At 58.5% G+C, this 13,961-nt stretch overlaps 1 protein-coding gene across 1 annotated transcript; it reads left to right on the top strand.

The window, feature by feature from the left end:
• The first annotated feature begins 3,782 nt into the window (after positions 1-3,782).
• Positions 3,783-7,105, top strand: SOCS3 (suppressor of cytokine signaling 3). The gene is made up of 2 exons (XM_045888355.3): positions 3,783-4,078; positions 4,679-7,105. Exon 2 carries the CDS (start codon positions 4,767-4,769, stop codon positions 5,442-5,444), a length of 678 nt encoding a protein of 225 aa, XP_045744311.1. The 5' UTR covers positions 3,783-4,078; positions 4,679-4,766; the 3' UTR covers positions 5,445-7,105.
• Positions 7,106-13,961: the final 6,856 nt, after the last annotated feature.

Genomic DNA, 13,961 nt, shown 5'->3' with positions numbered 1-13,961 from the left:
ACATGGGGCTTCCACCCCCTCTATCCCATCTACAGATGCTCCCGAGTCCTACAGGAAGAAATCAAAAGCCACTCTAGAAATAAGCAGTCAGTGGCATCTGAAAAGGATAGAAAACAGGAGTTAAAACAATCTCTTAAAGATTCATTCAGGGGCGCCTGGGGGGCTCAGTCGATGAAGCATCCGACTCTAGGTTTTGGCTCAGGTCACGATCTCATGGGTCATATGATGGAGCCCTGCATCCGCTCTGTCCTCAGTGGGGAGCCTGCTTGAGATTCTCTCTCCCTCTGCCCCTCCCCCCCAAAATAATAAGTAAATAAATCTTAAAAAAAAAAGATTCATCGAGCACTTTCTTTCTTTCTTTTTTTCCCATCGAGCACTTTCTATGTACCAGGTTTGAAAAAAACAAACACCGTCTGTTTCCTCTAGGTTCTCACTAGACAAGTAATCAGGGCATGTTGGTCAGCGTGGAGGGAACTCTCCTGGAAGTTTAGACTGAGTCTCTGCCAAGTCTTAAAGGAAAAGTAAAAACCAGCCAAAGTGTGGAAGGCAGTTCCACCTGGAAGGAAATGAGCATGCAAAGACCCAGGCCTGGGGAACTTCTGGAGACAGCCTGGGGCTCCATGAGAGGTGGGTGGGGGTAGTGGCCACTGATGGTGGCCTTAGAGAAGTTTGAATCATCCCAAAAGCATTGGAAACCTGGAGTTATTAGAAAGCCAAAGGGAAAGTTGGTAGTTGGCTGATCTGTTTGAAGACAAGAAGCTTCATGGAATGTATCTTACATAGGAGATAACAGGGCTCTCCAAAACAGAAAGCCATTCCTGGCCACACCCATCCCCTAGCAGCCTGGGCTGCAGCCACACCTCCTCTCTCCAGACACCCCAGTGCTTTAAAAAAAAAATGTAGCCGACACGTGCACTGAGCGTTTAATATGTTCAAGGTACCATCCTAAGCATTTGCATGCATTAGCTCATTTAGTCCTTACAACAACCAGATGAGGTAGGTACTATTATCAGCCCATTTTACAAATCAGGAAACTGAGGCATGGCTGGGGAAGTAAGTTGCCAGAAGTCATACAGCTACTGGCTGGTGGAGCCCAGACAGCAGTTCAGTCTCCAGAGTCAGTATGCAAGCAGGGCAGCACCCCCCCCACCCCCCTACAAGCCCCAGGCCGACAGCCCTTTTCAGCAACCCCCTCCCCCAGCCCAGCTGATACTGCCCCTCCTCTCTGCCCTTCCAGTCAGTCCTGAACTCTAGGGCACGCTCCCAGCTTGCTGGCAGACATGCAGACATGCAGACATGCAGCTTTTGCTGCGGGTCCTCTGCAGAGCCCAAGCTCATTTGGGGACCATGCTCTTGCTTCAGAAGCATGAGTTCCTCCAACTAGTCGGGAATTCCCAGAGTTCCAGGGCTGTTTCCTCCTCCTTATCTTCCCCCCCTTCAACACCACCCCCATAAATGAACTCTCAAAGTATCCTAGGGTCATCATCACAATCACCCCTTCCTCCTGGCATCCTCACTTGGGGGGCCCATGTCTCTCGCCTCGCCTGTCTCCCTGCGGGATTCACCCAGCACTTTGCTCCGTGCCTGGCAAAAGCAGGCACTCAATGAAGGTTTCTGGACTGGATGAATGAACCTGACTTGTGTCAGAGCATTATAATTTACAAAGCACTTTCTCATCCATTAACTCGAGGGCTATTCCTTGTGAGTCTTCTTGTCCTCCACGGATTCAGCACAGAAGTGTACGGTCATGGTGCACTCTTGTCCTTTTCCTGGACGAGAGAAAGAATGAACTCCTGATTCGAGAGAGGAGGATCCATTTCATTAGCCCACAAGCATCTTGAGGGCAAAGACCTGGTCTTATTCATCATTATATTTCAACAGCTAGCATAATGCCTGGTACACAGAGCCCAATATTTGAGAAATGTGTTGAATAAATCCATTTCCACCTCTGCGGAAGTAACTAGAAATAACAAGAAGACTTCCTCCTTGCTACTGTCTCCTAATAGAAGCTGAGGAAGAACGAGACAGAATCCCTCCCATTTCTAGCACACTCTGATGTGCAGAATCTCTTCTTGTTTTGTGATCTCAGCTCTCTGATGGAAAGAGGTTACTGTTATTATTTTACACATGGCAAACTGAATCCCAGAGAGGCTGGGTATCCTGCCCAAATCTCACGTAGTCCCGACATGCGTGAGAGAAAGAGGTGATGGCACAGATTGAAAATACAGTGGCAAAGGCAGTCAGGTGCCTGTCCCCTCCCAGATAAGGGAAGGAGCCAGGCCTCTGTGTGCTAGACTCCCAAGATGCCTGTTGTCAGCCTCTCTCCCTTCCTTCCCGACTCATTATCTTCAGCAGGGTGGCATTTGGGAAGAGGGCACAGCCCAAAGCCCACAGCCCCTGTGTCCCGAGAGGTGACGATTCAAGTGGAATTTAAACTGGTCCTCAGGCGTCCGCAGCACCCCACTGCCTGTTTGGGGACAGACTGCAAAAGTTGCCAACCTTCAGAAAGCAGGCGCTGGTTAGCCCAAGCCCCCCACATCCATGCTGGCGTGACCAAGAGCAAATCCATCATCACCACACACACCTCCTCACACCCGGGGCAGGGGGAGATCAGACCCCCACCCTCAGAGGTAAGGGAGGCGGGGCACATTCTCGGCGGTCCTGGGCCATCTGGAAGTGGGCTGAACTTCTGAAAACTGTCTTCTGGAAATCCTCCGCTGCTGGACTTTTAGCCCCAGGTCTAATTCCAACTGCGATGAGAATTCTCCTGTGGCCCCCGGGAAGGTCCCCCGCCCCAGCTCCTGAGCCAGCCTCCCCACTGCCCCCTCCAGTTTCCAGTCCCCCGCTTGGGAGGTGCAGCTCCGAACTCCACTCCCGCTATGAGACCCCAGGGCGCCCTCTAGCGGACGCGAGGCGCGGGGTGGGGCCATTGCTTGCCCTCGGGCCAGTCCCGCCCAGTGAGAGCACCTGGCTGGACCCACAGCGCACCCCGAAAGTTTGGAGACTCAGATGTGTGAAAGCGGTTCTTGTTTGTCTGTCTCTGGCTTTCTGGTGGCGGGAGGCGACACTCACGTCCGCGTCGGCAAAGAACCTGGCAGTGGGCCGAGGGGCTGAGGCCGGACAGCTGCCACGCAGGCTGCGTCCCCTCCATCCCTGGGACTCCCGGCTTCGCCTCGGGGACGTGACCCCAGGTCCCCACCACCCCCCACTTCAACTCCCAGGTCCGGCCCCAGTGTCGCCGCCGGGGGCTTTGGGGTGTCCCCACTTCCCTCGCGGCAGGCCCGGGCCTCCTGGGGCCGCGATCGGGACCTCGGACGGGCCCGGCTGGGGGCGAGGGGGTGTCCCCGCGAGGTCTGAGAAAAAGGGAAGGGGAGCCGGGAGGCTCTCCCGCTCGGCCTCCTGGAACTGCCCGCGCGCTCCCGGAGCGGGGCCCCCGCCTCTGCCAGAAACCGGCCTTCTTAGAAGGGAGGGGGAAAGTGTGAATGAGAAGTTGGGGGCGGAGCGCGCGGGGGAGGGGCCGCTGCCAGGAACGCGCCGCCGAGGCTGGCGCCGCGCCCGCCGGCCACCGGGGCCGCCTCGCGCCGCGCTTTGTCTGTGCGCGCGTCTCGGCCGGTCCTGGCCCGGCTCGCGGCCCGCCCTCGGCCGCCCGCGGCCCCTCCTTCGCCCTCCGCGCAGCCTTTCATTGCTGCGAGTAGTGACTAAACATTACAAGAAGGCCGGCCGCGCAGTTCCAGGAATCGGGGGGGCGGGGCGCGGCGGCCGCGTATATACCCGCGAGCGCGGCCTCGGCGGCGGCTCCGACTCACACTCCCGCGCCGCCGCCGCCTGCGCCGCCGCTCCAGCCCAGCTCCCGCCGCGGCCCCTCGCCTCGTCCCCGCCGGCCGGCCCGGGGACGCGCAGGGGGCAGGGCGGGCGCCCCAGCGAAGCCCGAGGGACGCGCGCGCGAGGCCCTTTGTGGACTTCACGGCCGCCAACATCTGGGCGCAGCGCGGGCCACCGCTGGCCGCCGCGCCTCCGCCTCGCCTTGGGGACCGTAGGAGGCGCAGCCCCAAGGCCGGAGACTTCGTTTTGGGACCAGGTAGGAAGGAGGGGCGCGGCGTGGAGCGGGGCGGGAGCGGGGGCTGGGGGGGGGCTAGCTAGTCCCGGGAGCTTTTCCCGGTTTCCCCTCCCCTTCCCGGGTCATTCCCGGCAGGGAGGGGACGAGGTAGGGGCCAGAGCGGATGGAAGCCGGAGATCCCAGGTTCCCGGAAGACCCAGGCTGGGCCCTCGGGCTTCTCATGTCCCCTCCCCACCCCACCCCACCCCCATGCCTCAGATTTCTCTCTCCGTCCCCGCCGCCCGGGGCCACCGGACTGAGCGGCGCCCAGAGCGTCCCGGGGGCCCTTCTCCCGCTCCCCACCACGGCCATGCTCCCGGAGACCCAACTTCCGCGCCCGAGTTTCCCACTCGGCGTTCTCCCATTGCGCGCTGAGGAGGGGGCTGCCTGGGGCCACCCCGCCGCCGGGGGCGGGGGCTGGGCGGGCTCCGCGGGGTGCCTGGGTGGGAAGAAGGGCTCAGGCAGGGGGCCTCCGGGCAGGGGGGGTGCTCAGGCCGCTCGGCGGAGGCTGGGGAGCCGGGGCGGGCCGGGCGCGCTGGAGGGTTCCGGGCACTCACGCGGCTCGCCCCTTCCTCCCCACAGCCCCCGGGGATGCGGTAGCGGCCGCTGTGCGGAGGCCGCCGAGCAGCTGCAGCCGCCGCCGCGCAGATCCACGCTGGCTCCGTGCGCCATGGTCACCCACAGCAAGTTTCCCGCCGCCGGGATGAGCCGCCCCCTGGACACCAGCCTGCGCCTCAAGACCTTCAGCTCCAAGAGCGAGTACCAGCTGGTGGTGAACGCAGTGCGCAAGCTGCAGGAGAGCGGCTTCTACTGGAGCGCCGTGACGGGCGGCGAGGCGAACCTGCTGCTCAGCGCCGAGCCCGCCGGCACCTTCCTCATCCGCGACAGCTCGGACCAGCGCCACTTCTTCACGCTCAGCGTCAAGACCCAGTCGGGGACCAAGAATCTGCGCATCCAGTGCGAGGGGGGCAGCTTCTCGCTGCAGAGCGACCCCCGGAGCACGCAGCCGGTGCCCCGCTTCGACTGCGTGCTCAAGCTGGTGCATCACTACATGCCGCCCCCCGGCGCCCCCTCCTTCCCCTCTCCGCCCACCGAACCCTCCTCCGAGGTGCCCGAGCAGCCGCCATCCCAGCCGCTCCCAGGGAATCCTCCCAGGAGAGCCTATTACATCTACTCGGGGGGCGAGAAGATCCCTCTGGTGTTGAGCCGGCCCCTCTCCTCCAACGTGGCCACTCTCCAACATCTCTGTCGGAAGACCGTCAATGGCCACCTGGACTCCTATGAGAAAGTCACCCAGCTGCCTGGGCCCATTCGGGAATTCCTGGACCAGTACGATGCCCCGCTTTAAAGAGCAAAGGACAGGGGTCGGGGCGAGGAGCCTGGGTCCCCTCTCCTCCGTGGCACAAGCACAAGAATCCAACCGGGAGAGTCCGGCCGCCCCGGGTGAGCCAGGGGGGTGGACTGGCCCCTCCCTTCGGCCTTCCCCCCCCCCCCCCCGCAGAATGGGGCAGGCGGGACCTGGAATGTGTTTGAGGGAAGGGGGAGTGCCACCTGAGCGCCCCGCCCCCACTCGGGCTTCTCCGGAGGAGCCAGCTGGCCGGGTGGGGACAGCGACGACAGCAGTGGATTCTCTTCTCAACTCTTCCTCGCTTCCTCGACTCCCCCTGCATTTCCAAACAGGGGACACTGCGGGAGTGTTGAACTAGTGAGAACTGCCGGGGAGTCTTCAAACTTTCCAACGGAACTTGTTTGCTCTTTGATTTGGCTTAAAAGGTAGCTTTAAACGCGAGCAGGTCTCTGGCCTGGAAGAGGGTGCGGGAGAGGGCGCCCCAGGGGCCTCCGGGCCACAGGCTGGCCCCGGCGATGGCCACTCCCACTGTCCACCCCAGGTGAGGAGGCGGCTGCGTGCTCCTCCTCTGGCTCTGGGGGATGAGCGCAAGGGGTGACCGGAAGGGGGCTATTCTGTTATCCTCTCTAGGACAGCCACCAGAAACACAGGTCCCAGAGTCCATCTAGTGCCGGGGAGCCCAGGGCCCTTCCCCCGTTTTAAGGGGGAAGTGGCATTTGGAGGGGAAGGGGTGGGCTGGTCAACTATTCTTTTCCCCACCCCTGCTCTCCCTTCTGGCACCTGGGGGGTGGGAGGAGGGTGGAGGAGATGAGCCATCTTTGACCCCAGGTCCCCGGACAGAGAAGATGAAGGATTCTACTTTGTGCGTCCTGTCTGGCTAGGAGATTTGCCTTAAATGCTTCCTGTCCCATGGATAGGGACTGGCACACAAGAAGCCAAACGCTCAGCCAATCCAGGCAGAGGCCAAGGGATCCTCGGAGGGCTGCTGCCGGCCCCTCGGCGTGGGGGGAGGGGCGGGCGGAGGTGGAGGTGGGTGGAGGTCCAGGCCTTCCAGCCAAGCCCTGGAAGAAGGCGAGCCCATTCGGTATTGGCCAGTCACAGGTGCCTCCCGGTGCCTGGGCTCTGGCAGAGCAGAGCCACCAGGTCCCACAGCCCTCCTCACCTGGGGGGTGGGGGGTGGGGGAAGGGCACAGGCAGGAAGTCATTGAGAGACTGGGGCCCCTGCCAGCCCAGCTGCTCCCTTCTGCAATAGCACTGATCAGTGAAAAGTTAACAGGAATGTAGCAGTGATGGAATTACCTGGAACTGTTCTTTTTGGGGAAAACGAAAAAACACAAAGTTTTCTGTGTCAGGTTATTGGGCTGGATGGGGCAGCTGTGTGTTGGGGTGTTTGGGTTTTTTTTTTTTCCCTGTTATTTTGTTTTGTTTTTGTTTTGTTTTGTTTTAATAATGTTTACAATCTGCCTCAATCACTCTGTCTTTTATAAAGATTCCACCTCCAGTCCTCTTCCCTCCCCCACCCAGGCCTTCGAGGCTGTTAGGAGATGCTTGAAGAACTCAACAAAATACCAATCCATCAAACTTTGCACATATTTATATTTATATTCAAAAAAGAAACAATTCAGTAATTTATAATAAAGAGCACTATTTTTTAATGAAAACTGACTGGAGCCTTTTCCTCCCCGCCCCTTCCCTGCCTTGCTTTCTCTTTCACCCGCACCCGCGCCGCGTCCGAGGGAGAGAGGGAGCCGCGGAGGTTCAGGCTCTGCCCCCTGTATGTCAGGGGCGCTCCTCACCATGGAACCGAGCTCGTCTTCACCACGTCATTGACAAGCTAAGGCAGCCACCTAGACTTTACCGAGAGGGGTAATTCCTGCTAGTCTGATTCAGATCTGACCAGAATATGCAAAGCAAGTTCGAAGGAAGCGCTTCAAAGGGTTTGCAGGGAGTAAGCTGAGCTGTGGTCAAAGCTTTTAGAAAGACTCCAGGCTATTAGAGGCGCTCTGCTCTTTGGCAAGGAGGTGTTCCGAGAAAGCCCAGGATCTGGGGTCCTGGTGGTGACCCATGACCTCAGCACAGGCAGGTTCATGGGAGGTGGGGGGAGGGGTGGTCCCCACAGTCACTGACTCCCCCCACCTCCAGCTTCCCTCCATTCCTGGGAGACCCAGCCTGAGCAGTGGCCGGCCACATGCCTCCCAATGACAGCACCATCTATTTGCCTATTTTTAGTCACTCCCACCCCCTGGGCACTTAGAGGCTATCCCGTTAACCTACCCAGCCCCACAAGGCAGGTGTTAACCACCGCCACATTTTTAGACATAACTGAGCTCCGTGGGAGCTGTGGGCTTACACTGGTCACTTCTGATGCCTAGAACAGTGCTCAGTAAATACTTGTCGACTGAAGGGGGGCAGCCACTCAGGTTCATGGAGGTTAAGCAACCTGCCCAAGGACACACCACTTGGGAATGTGGGAAAAGACACAGAATTGGAACCTGGGAGCATCTGGTTTCCAAAGCCCACGAACTCTCTCTGCCTCCCTAAGCACTAAGTATGTGGCCAGGGCTGCCCCTCTGCCCCTCTGTATATCCCCCTGCAAAGTGAGTACCCCCACTCTGGGGTTTCAGCATTAGGGTTGTGCTAAAAAACAAAAAATCCTTTCTCTGTGACATTTTCCTTCCATGCTTCCTCCCCCCCAAACCCCAGACCTGACCACTGAAGAGATGAGTGTTATCCCCAAGTCAGGGGTCCCCATGCCTTCCCCCAAACCTCAGATGCCTGAAACAAATACAAGAGGCCTCTTCCTGCCCCGCCCCCCTCCCAGGGAGGGGGGGAATAAGCTGCTCCAGGAATGAGCATCCAAAAGGCAACTGAGAGGGGTGCCTGGGTGGCTCAGATGGTTGGGCGCCTGCCTTCGGCTCGGGTCATGATCTCCGGGCCCGGTGGGCCCTGGGATCGAGCCCCGTGTCGGGCTCCCTGCTCGGCGGGGAGTCTGCTTCTCCCTCTTCCTCTGCCTCTCCCCCTGCTCCTGCTCGCGCTCTCTCTCTCTCTGTATCTCTCTGTCTCAAATGAATAAATTAAAAAATTCTTTAAAAAAAAAGGCAACCGAGAGTAAATAAAGTCATTTCTCTTTCTCATTTCCTAGACTTTTGGGGGAAATAATGTAAAGAGACAAGAAAGGGCCAGGCTAGGCATGAGACTACTGAGTGGACAGAGCACGTAGGAACCACTCCAAAAAGACCACCGCTTCTGGAACCAGGACTGCAGACCCAGGTAAGCTCACCTTCCCAGAGCACGAGGTCAGGTGAGGAGACCCAGTGGGGCCTGGGAAGCTCCTGGCAGGCTCTTCCCTGCTGAGGGGGGTGCGGGGGGCTGCCAGCCGGCCACCATCTGCCTTCAGCAGAGAGCTGCACAGCTGCTGGAAGGACAGCCTCCGTGGAACCTTGGAACCTAGAGCACACCAAGTCCCCGTCCTTGGCCCAGAAGGCAGCTGTTCAGCCAGGGTGTCCAGTGTTCACAGGGCGCTAAGTGAAAGGGCTTGATCTTCTCTGGCCCAGGAGAGAGCTGCTGTCCCGGTCCCCCTGGAGGTTAAACTCAGAGGCAGGAAGACCCCTGACTCCTTTCCCTTGATGCCCTCCCGTCCTTCTTCCCACACTTTTGTCTCTCCATTTTCAGACCACAAGACCAACCTTCTACTTTTGCAGACAAGGAAGCTGAGTCCCAGAGAAGGAAAGCAATTTGCTTAAATTCACACAGCGAGCTAGTGGCAACACCAAGATCCATCTGCTCCCGGGTGCTCCTTCCTGTGTTCCCTCCTCATCCTACCCTCCTGTTGCAGAAATCTTTCTGTACTTCTCAGTCCTCTTGGGGACAGAATCCATCCCCTCCCAAGGACTTAAGGGGGGCTGCCAGAGACGGAGTGTGCCTGGTTCCCAGATTTGCTAAGAAGCTTGAGTAGGCACCCACGCCTCAGTGGGGGTAAGAAGAGCATAGCTGGGGGTCCCTGGTCGACCCCCAGAAAGGGGAGAGTTTGCTGCTTCCCGGCCCTGTGCCCCATTATGCTGCTTCTGGCTGTAAGAATCCACCCCCAAGAGGCCCTATCCTCTCTCCGGTGGTGCTGTTTTTGGGCAGGCCTCCGGATGAGCTAGAGCCAGGAATGGGAAATCTAAGGCCTGCTCTGGGGGGAGGGAGGGAAGGAGGCCACAGACAGGGGAGCTGGAGATGGAAAGTAAGCCTTCATGTTGGGTCCTAGTGTAAGGAAGGAGGTGCCGGAGCGGGCACCGCCAGTGTACCAGGCAGAGAGACGGGGAGAGTCACAGAGGGAGTCTGAGCAGGGACAGAAGTCCGCGGGGGTGGGGGACAACGTGCGCAGGGGCGCATCGGCGAGACCCAAGCCGAGGGCGGGAAGAGCCGGGCCCGGGACGCACCTTCCCGCGCCGCGTCCCGCCGCCTCCCGCGCGGGCTGCCGTCGGGCGGGCGCGTCGCTCCCAGGCCGGCCTCCGCCAGGAAGAGTCACTTCCCGGACGCCGCGGGAGCCCCGGCGGAACTATGCGAAGAATGTCCGCGCGGAGCCCGGCGGGTGGCACCTCCCGGGCCCGCGCCGCCGCCGCCGCCGCCGCCGCCGCGCCGAGCGCCGCGTGCGCGCGGAGGGCAGGCCACGCCCCCGCCACGCCCCCGCCCCGCGGAGCGCGGTCGCCGTGGCAACGGGATTACAGGCGCGGAGCGCTGTTTATTCTCAGCCGAGTGCCAGGAAATTCGACGGGGTGGCTGCCAGGCGCACCTCCCTGGGGTGGGGGCCGGGAGGGGGAGGAGAGGGGGTGGACCAGCGCGCCCGGGGCTCCTGGGGGAGGGAGGCGGTCCTCCGTCACCGTCACCAGGGGTCACTGACCCCTCCGAGGGGAGCTGCTCAGAAAGCGCTGACTCTTTCCCGGCCAGGAGTGAATCGAGTTTTCTCCTCCCAGGGTAGCCAAATCTCCCTCCAGGCTGGCGAGTGCCCCAGCCCCCGCCCCCCAACGCACGCTCTCTCTGTCCGGGGATCCCCGTCCTTGGAGTCCCAGAGCCCCCCGCCCCACAATCCCTCATTCGCTCACTCAGCAAATAGCTATTGAACACATTCTGTGTGTCAGGGAATTGAATGTGGGACAAGACAAGGCCCTGATTGTCCTGCTCTCCTGAGATTTAGCGGGAGCGACAATGAATTAGTAAATATATAAATACAATAATTACAGATTGCTATTAGTACCCCGAAGATGCATCTTCAAGTCACATCTCCAGTATGGCCCACATCCACGATCCTGTCCCACACCCTCAGGTAGGGTGACCAGCTTGTCCTGGTTTGCCCAGCACTGTCCCAGTTCGGCCCTGAAAGCCCAGCAAACCAGGCTAGTTGATCACCCTACCCTCAGGTCAGAATGCACCCATTTCAGAGATGGAGAAACCGAGGCCCAAAATACCAGGGCAGTTCTTCCAAGGTCATGGGGCCAGTTAGAAAGAGAGCGGGAGCTGGAGGCCCTCCAGCGGAGAAACCAGGGCTCCTTCAGCTAAACACCCTTCACACACACCCTCCTCAGGCCCCCCAAAGCACTGAAGCACCTGTGGCCAGCCCCCCAGGGACCGGATGAAATTGCTGTCTCCCAGATTCCAAGCCCAGCTCCTTCTGAATCAGAAGCCCTGAGGATAGTCCAGGAATCTGCATACTCAACAGCACTCCAGGTGACTCTCAGATCACTCCATGCTGCCTTTGGGGAAGACAAGCCTGGATCCTCCTCTCTTCCTGGGACTAGGAATTTCCTTCTTGAACCTTGACTAAGCCCATCTGGGAAGTCAGCAGGGAGGGAAAGCCTGGGTTCACTGCCCGCGCCCCAGCAAGCGCAGGCAAGTGCAGCCCTTCCCTCTCCTGGGCTCCAGCCCTTGGGCCCTGGGCCTGAGACCAGGGGGCCCCAGGGGGGAGGAGTTCAGTGCTCCTTCCCCCCCCCTTGCGCTCCCCCCCTAGTGCTGAGCCCTCCCAGCTGTGCTATGCTGGGAACAGGCCAGGCATTTGTGAAATCCTTGGGTGAGCCTGACCCACTGTCATGAGGACTGCCTGTGGAAGCTGGTGCAGGGAGGGGGATGGGGGGCTGTTCCCAGAAGCGGGGAGAACTCTGGACTTCCCACTCCTGAGTGCTCTGCATTGCAGCACGGCCTTAAGCAACAGCAGTGGTCTGGAAGGCTGCATTGCAGAGAACCAGAGGCCCGAGGCTCTCTTCTGAAAAGAAGCTAAGGCTCTGAATGCTAAAACCGCGCTCGAGCTCCGGGTTACACGTCACTGAGGCCATTCATAGCAATGACCAGGCCCAGCCTTAGAGAAAGGCTGAATCAAGGCTAGACTTACAAAGAAAAAAAGAAAAAGAAAAAAAAAAAAACAGAATGCTAGTTCATTATGTACATTATACAAGAAAATGTATTTGCCTTTTTTTTTTTTAAGATTTTATTTATTTATTTGAGAAAGCACAAGCAGGGGGAGCAGCAGGCAGAGGGAGAAGTAGGCTCCCCGCTGATCAAGGAGCCCCGACTGGGCTCAATCCCAGGATCATGACCTGAGCCAAAGGCAGATGCTTAACCCACTGAGCCACCCAGGCACCCAAGAATATGTTTTTCCTTTCACCTCCTTCCCGCCAAATCTCCAGTCTTCCTTTCGTACAGAAAACTCTATGTGGTATCTATAAGATACAGGATATTAAAGACACGAGATAGAAAACCTGGTCCTTCAGGAGGCTGTTGTGCTTCACAACCTCAGGGGGCGCTGTTCACAATATGATCTTGGCAGATGGGGTCCCAGGAAGTTGTGGAGGGGGGAGGCTGCAGTGTTTGTGATTCTAGGGTACAGGAGCAGTGCCTGACCCTTGCCTTAACGACGCTCCTGGGCGATCCCAATGCTGGTAGGAACCCTGTTCTGGGCACTGTGACCAATTCTGGAGATCCATGCCAACCAAGAAGCATTTCAGACTTCAAGAGGCTTACAGTCTGAAAGGGGAACCAGACGTGAAAACCAAGAAGTATCCTAAAAAGGAATGGGTGTAAAAATAAAATGTTATACAGCATAAAGCTGGGGGCCCCCAGGAGGAAATGACCTACCGTGATTTCCCAGAAGAGGAGCCACTCGTGAACTAAGGCAAAACAGCAGGTGTCCCCTCCCGCAGGCAGGCGGCGTGGGACACAGGGGCATTCTAATGATCCGAAACAGGGAAATGGCCCGGAAAATGGAAAAAACTTTAGGGAACTTCAAGAAGTTTGGTATGTCCCCATCGGGCATATCCAGGCCAGACTCATCTAAAAATACTGCCTTTGTTACGTCACAGGCCAGGCCCACCCCCATAGGAGCCACACTGGTTCCTTGGGCATTTTCTTCTCAGCTGGGTTCCAGCACTCTTCAGGCTCTCACCTGAGTGGAGATCCAGCCTCGTCAGCTCCCACCCCCTGCACCCCATGCGGCAGATGCTCTTCCTTCCACGAGGGTGCTCTCCTCATCTGCCCACCGCACGCGTCACCCCTGTGCTCCCCTGTGAGCCCATGTCCTGGCCTGTGGGGTCATCCCACCCAACGGCCCAGCCTGCCCCCTGTCCCCCTCCTTGAGTTCTGTCTCTCTTTTGAGGCTGCTTCCTTTCCCACCTCCTCCCTGAAGCTCTCCTAGACTCCCGCAGTCCTGGAGACCTCTCTTTCCTCGGAAAGCATCCGATACATGGAACCATCTCCACTCCTGTATCACCTGGTCACATGGTGTTATGGTTTCTTGATTTCTTCCCAACTGGACTGTGAACTCTTTGAAGGAAGAAACTCACTCTTGGGGCGCCTGGGTGGCTCAGTCGGTTGGGCATCTGCCTTCAGCTCAGGTCATGATCCCGGGGTCCTGGCATCGAGCCCCGCATCGGGCTCCCTGCTCCGCGGGAAGCCTGCTTCTCCGTCTCCCACTCCCCCTGCTTGTGTTCCCTCTCTCTCTGTGTCTCTCTGTCAAATAAATAAAATCTTAAAAAAAAAATCTATTAGAACACTCATCACCTGACTTCAAGTCTAATACCCTCTCCACTACTGCTAACATTTGCATGTGAGAGCCCCCGCCATCTAGCAGCGGCTGTGAAGGCTCCCCAGGCAGCTGGGGCCACACTGGCCACTCATTAGAGGCCAGCTCAGTCCTGCAAGACAGTCCTAGGGCTCTCATCCCATCTGTCATCTGTGGAGAGCTTGGGCGGTTGCAGGGGGAACACCAGGATCATCCCACCTCCCAGCAGGAGGGAGCCTCAGATGTTCAGGGCCGGTGCTCCCAATGGGCATAGAATTGCCAAGGAAACTCCAGCAAGACCTCTGGCCAACCCAATGTGCAGGATTTTGCTTGAAGCCTCAGAGAACCCCAATGTCGCCCTAAGCTATTCTTTCTGGAAGCTGGGGGATGAATGAGATGACCTCTACATAACTTTTCTGTTACCGAATCACTATGAAAAGGAGGCTGGAGGAAGAGGAGCCAGCGCCGGGAGGGAGGCAGGCTGG

The sequence above is a fragment of the Mirounga angustirostris genome, unplaced genomic scaffold, assembly GCF_029215605.1.
Source record: "Mirounga angustirostris isolate CCGP_5_RB_7025 unplaced genomic scaffold, mMirAng1.0.hap1 SCAF_17, whole genome shotgun sequence".
Lineage (NCBI taxonomy): Eukaryota > Metazoa > Chordata > Mammalia > Carnivora > Phocidae > Mirounga > Mirounga angustirostris.
The sequence above is the reverse complement of the archived record's forward strand: the minus strand, read 5'-3'. Positions and strand labels throughout refer to the sequence as shown.

Coding starts and splice junctions, on each gene's coding strand:
- SOCS3 (XM_045888355.3), top strand. CDS start 4,767: ATGGTCACCCACAGCAAGTTTCCCGCCGCCGGGATGAGCCGCCCCCTG.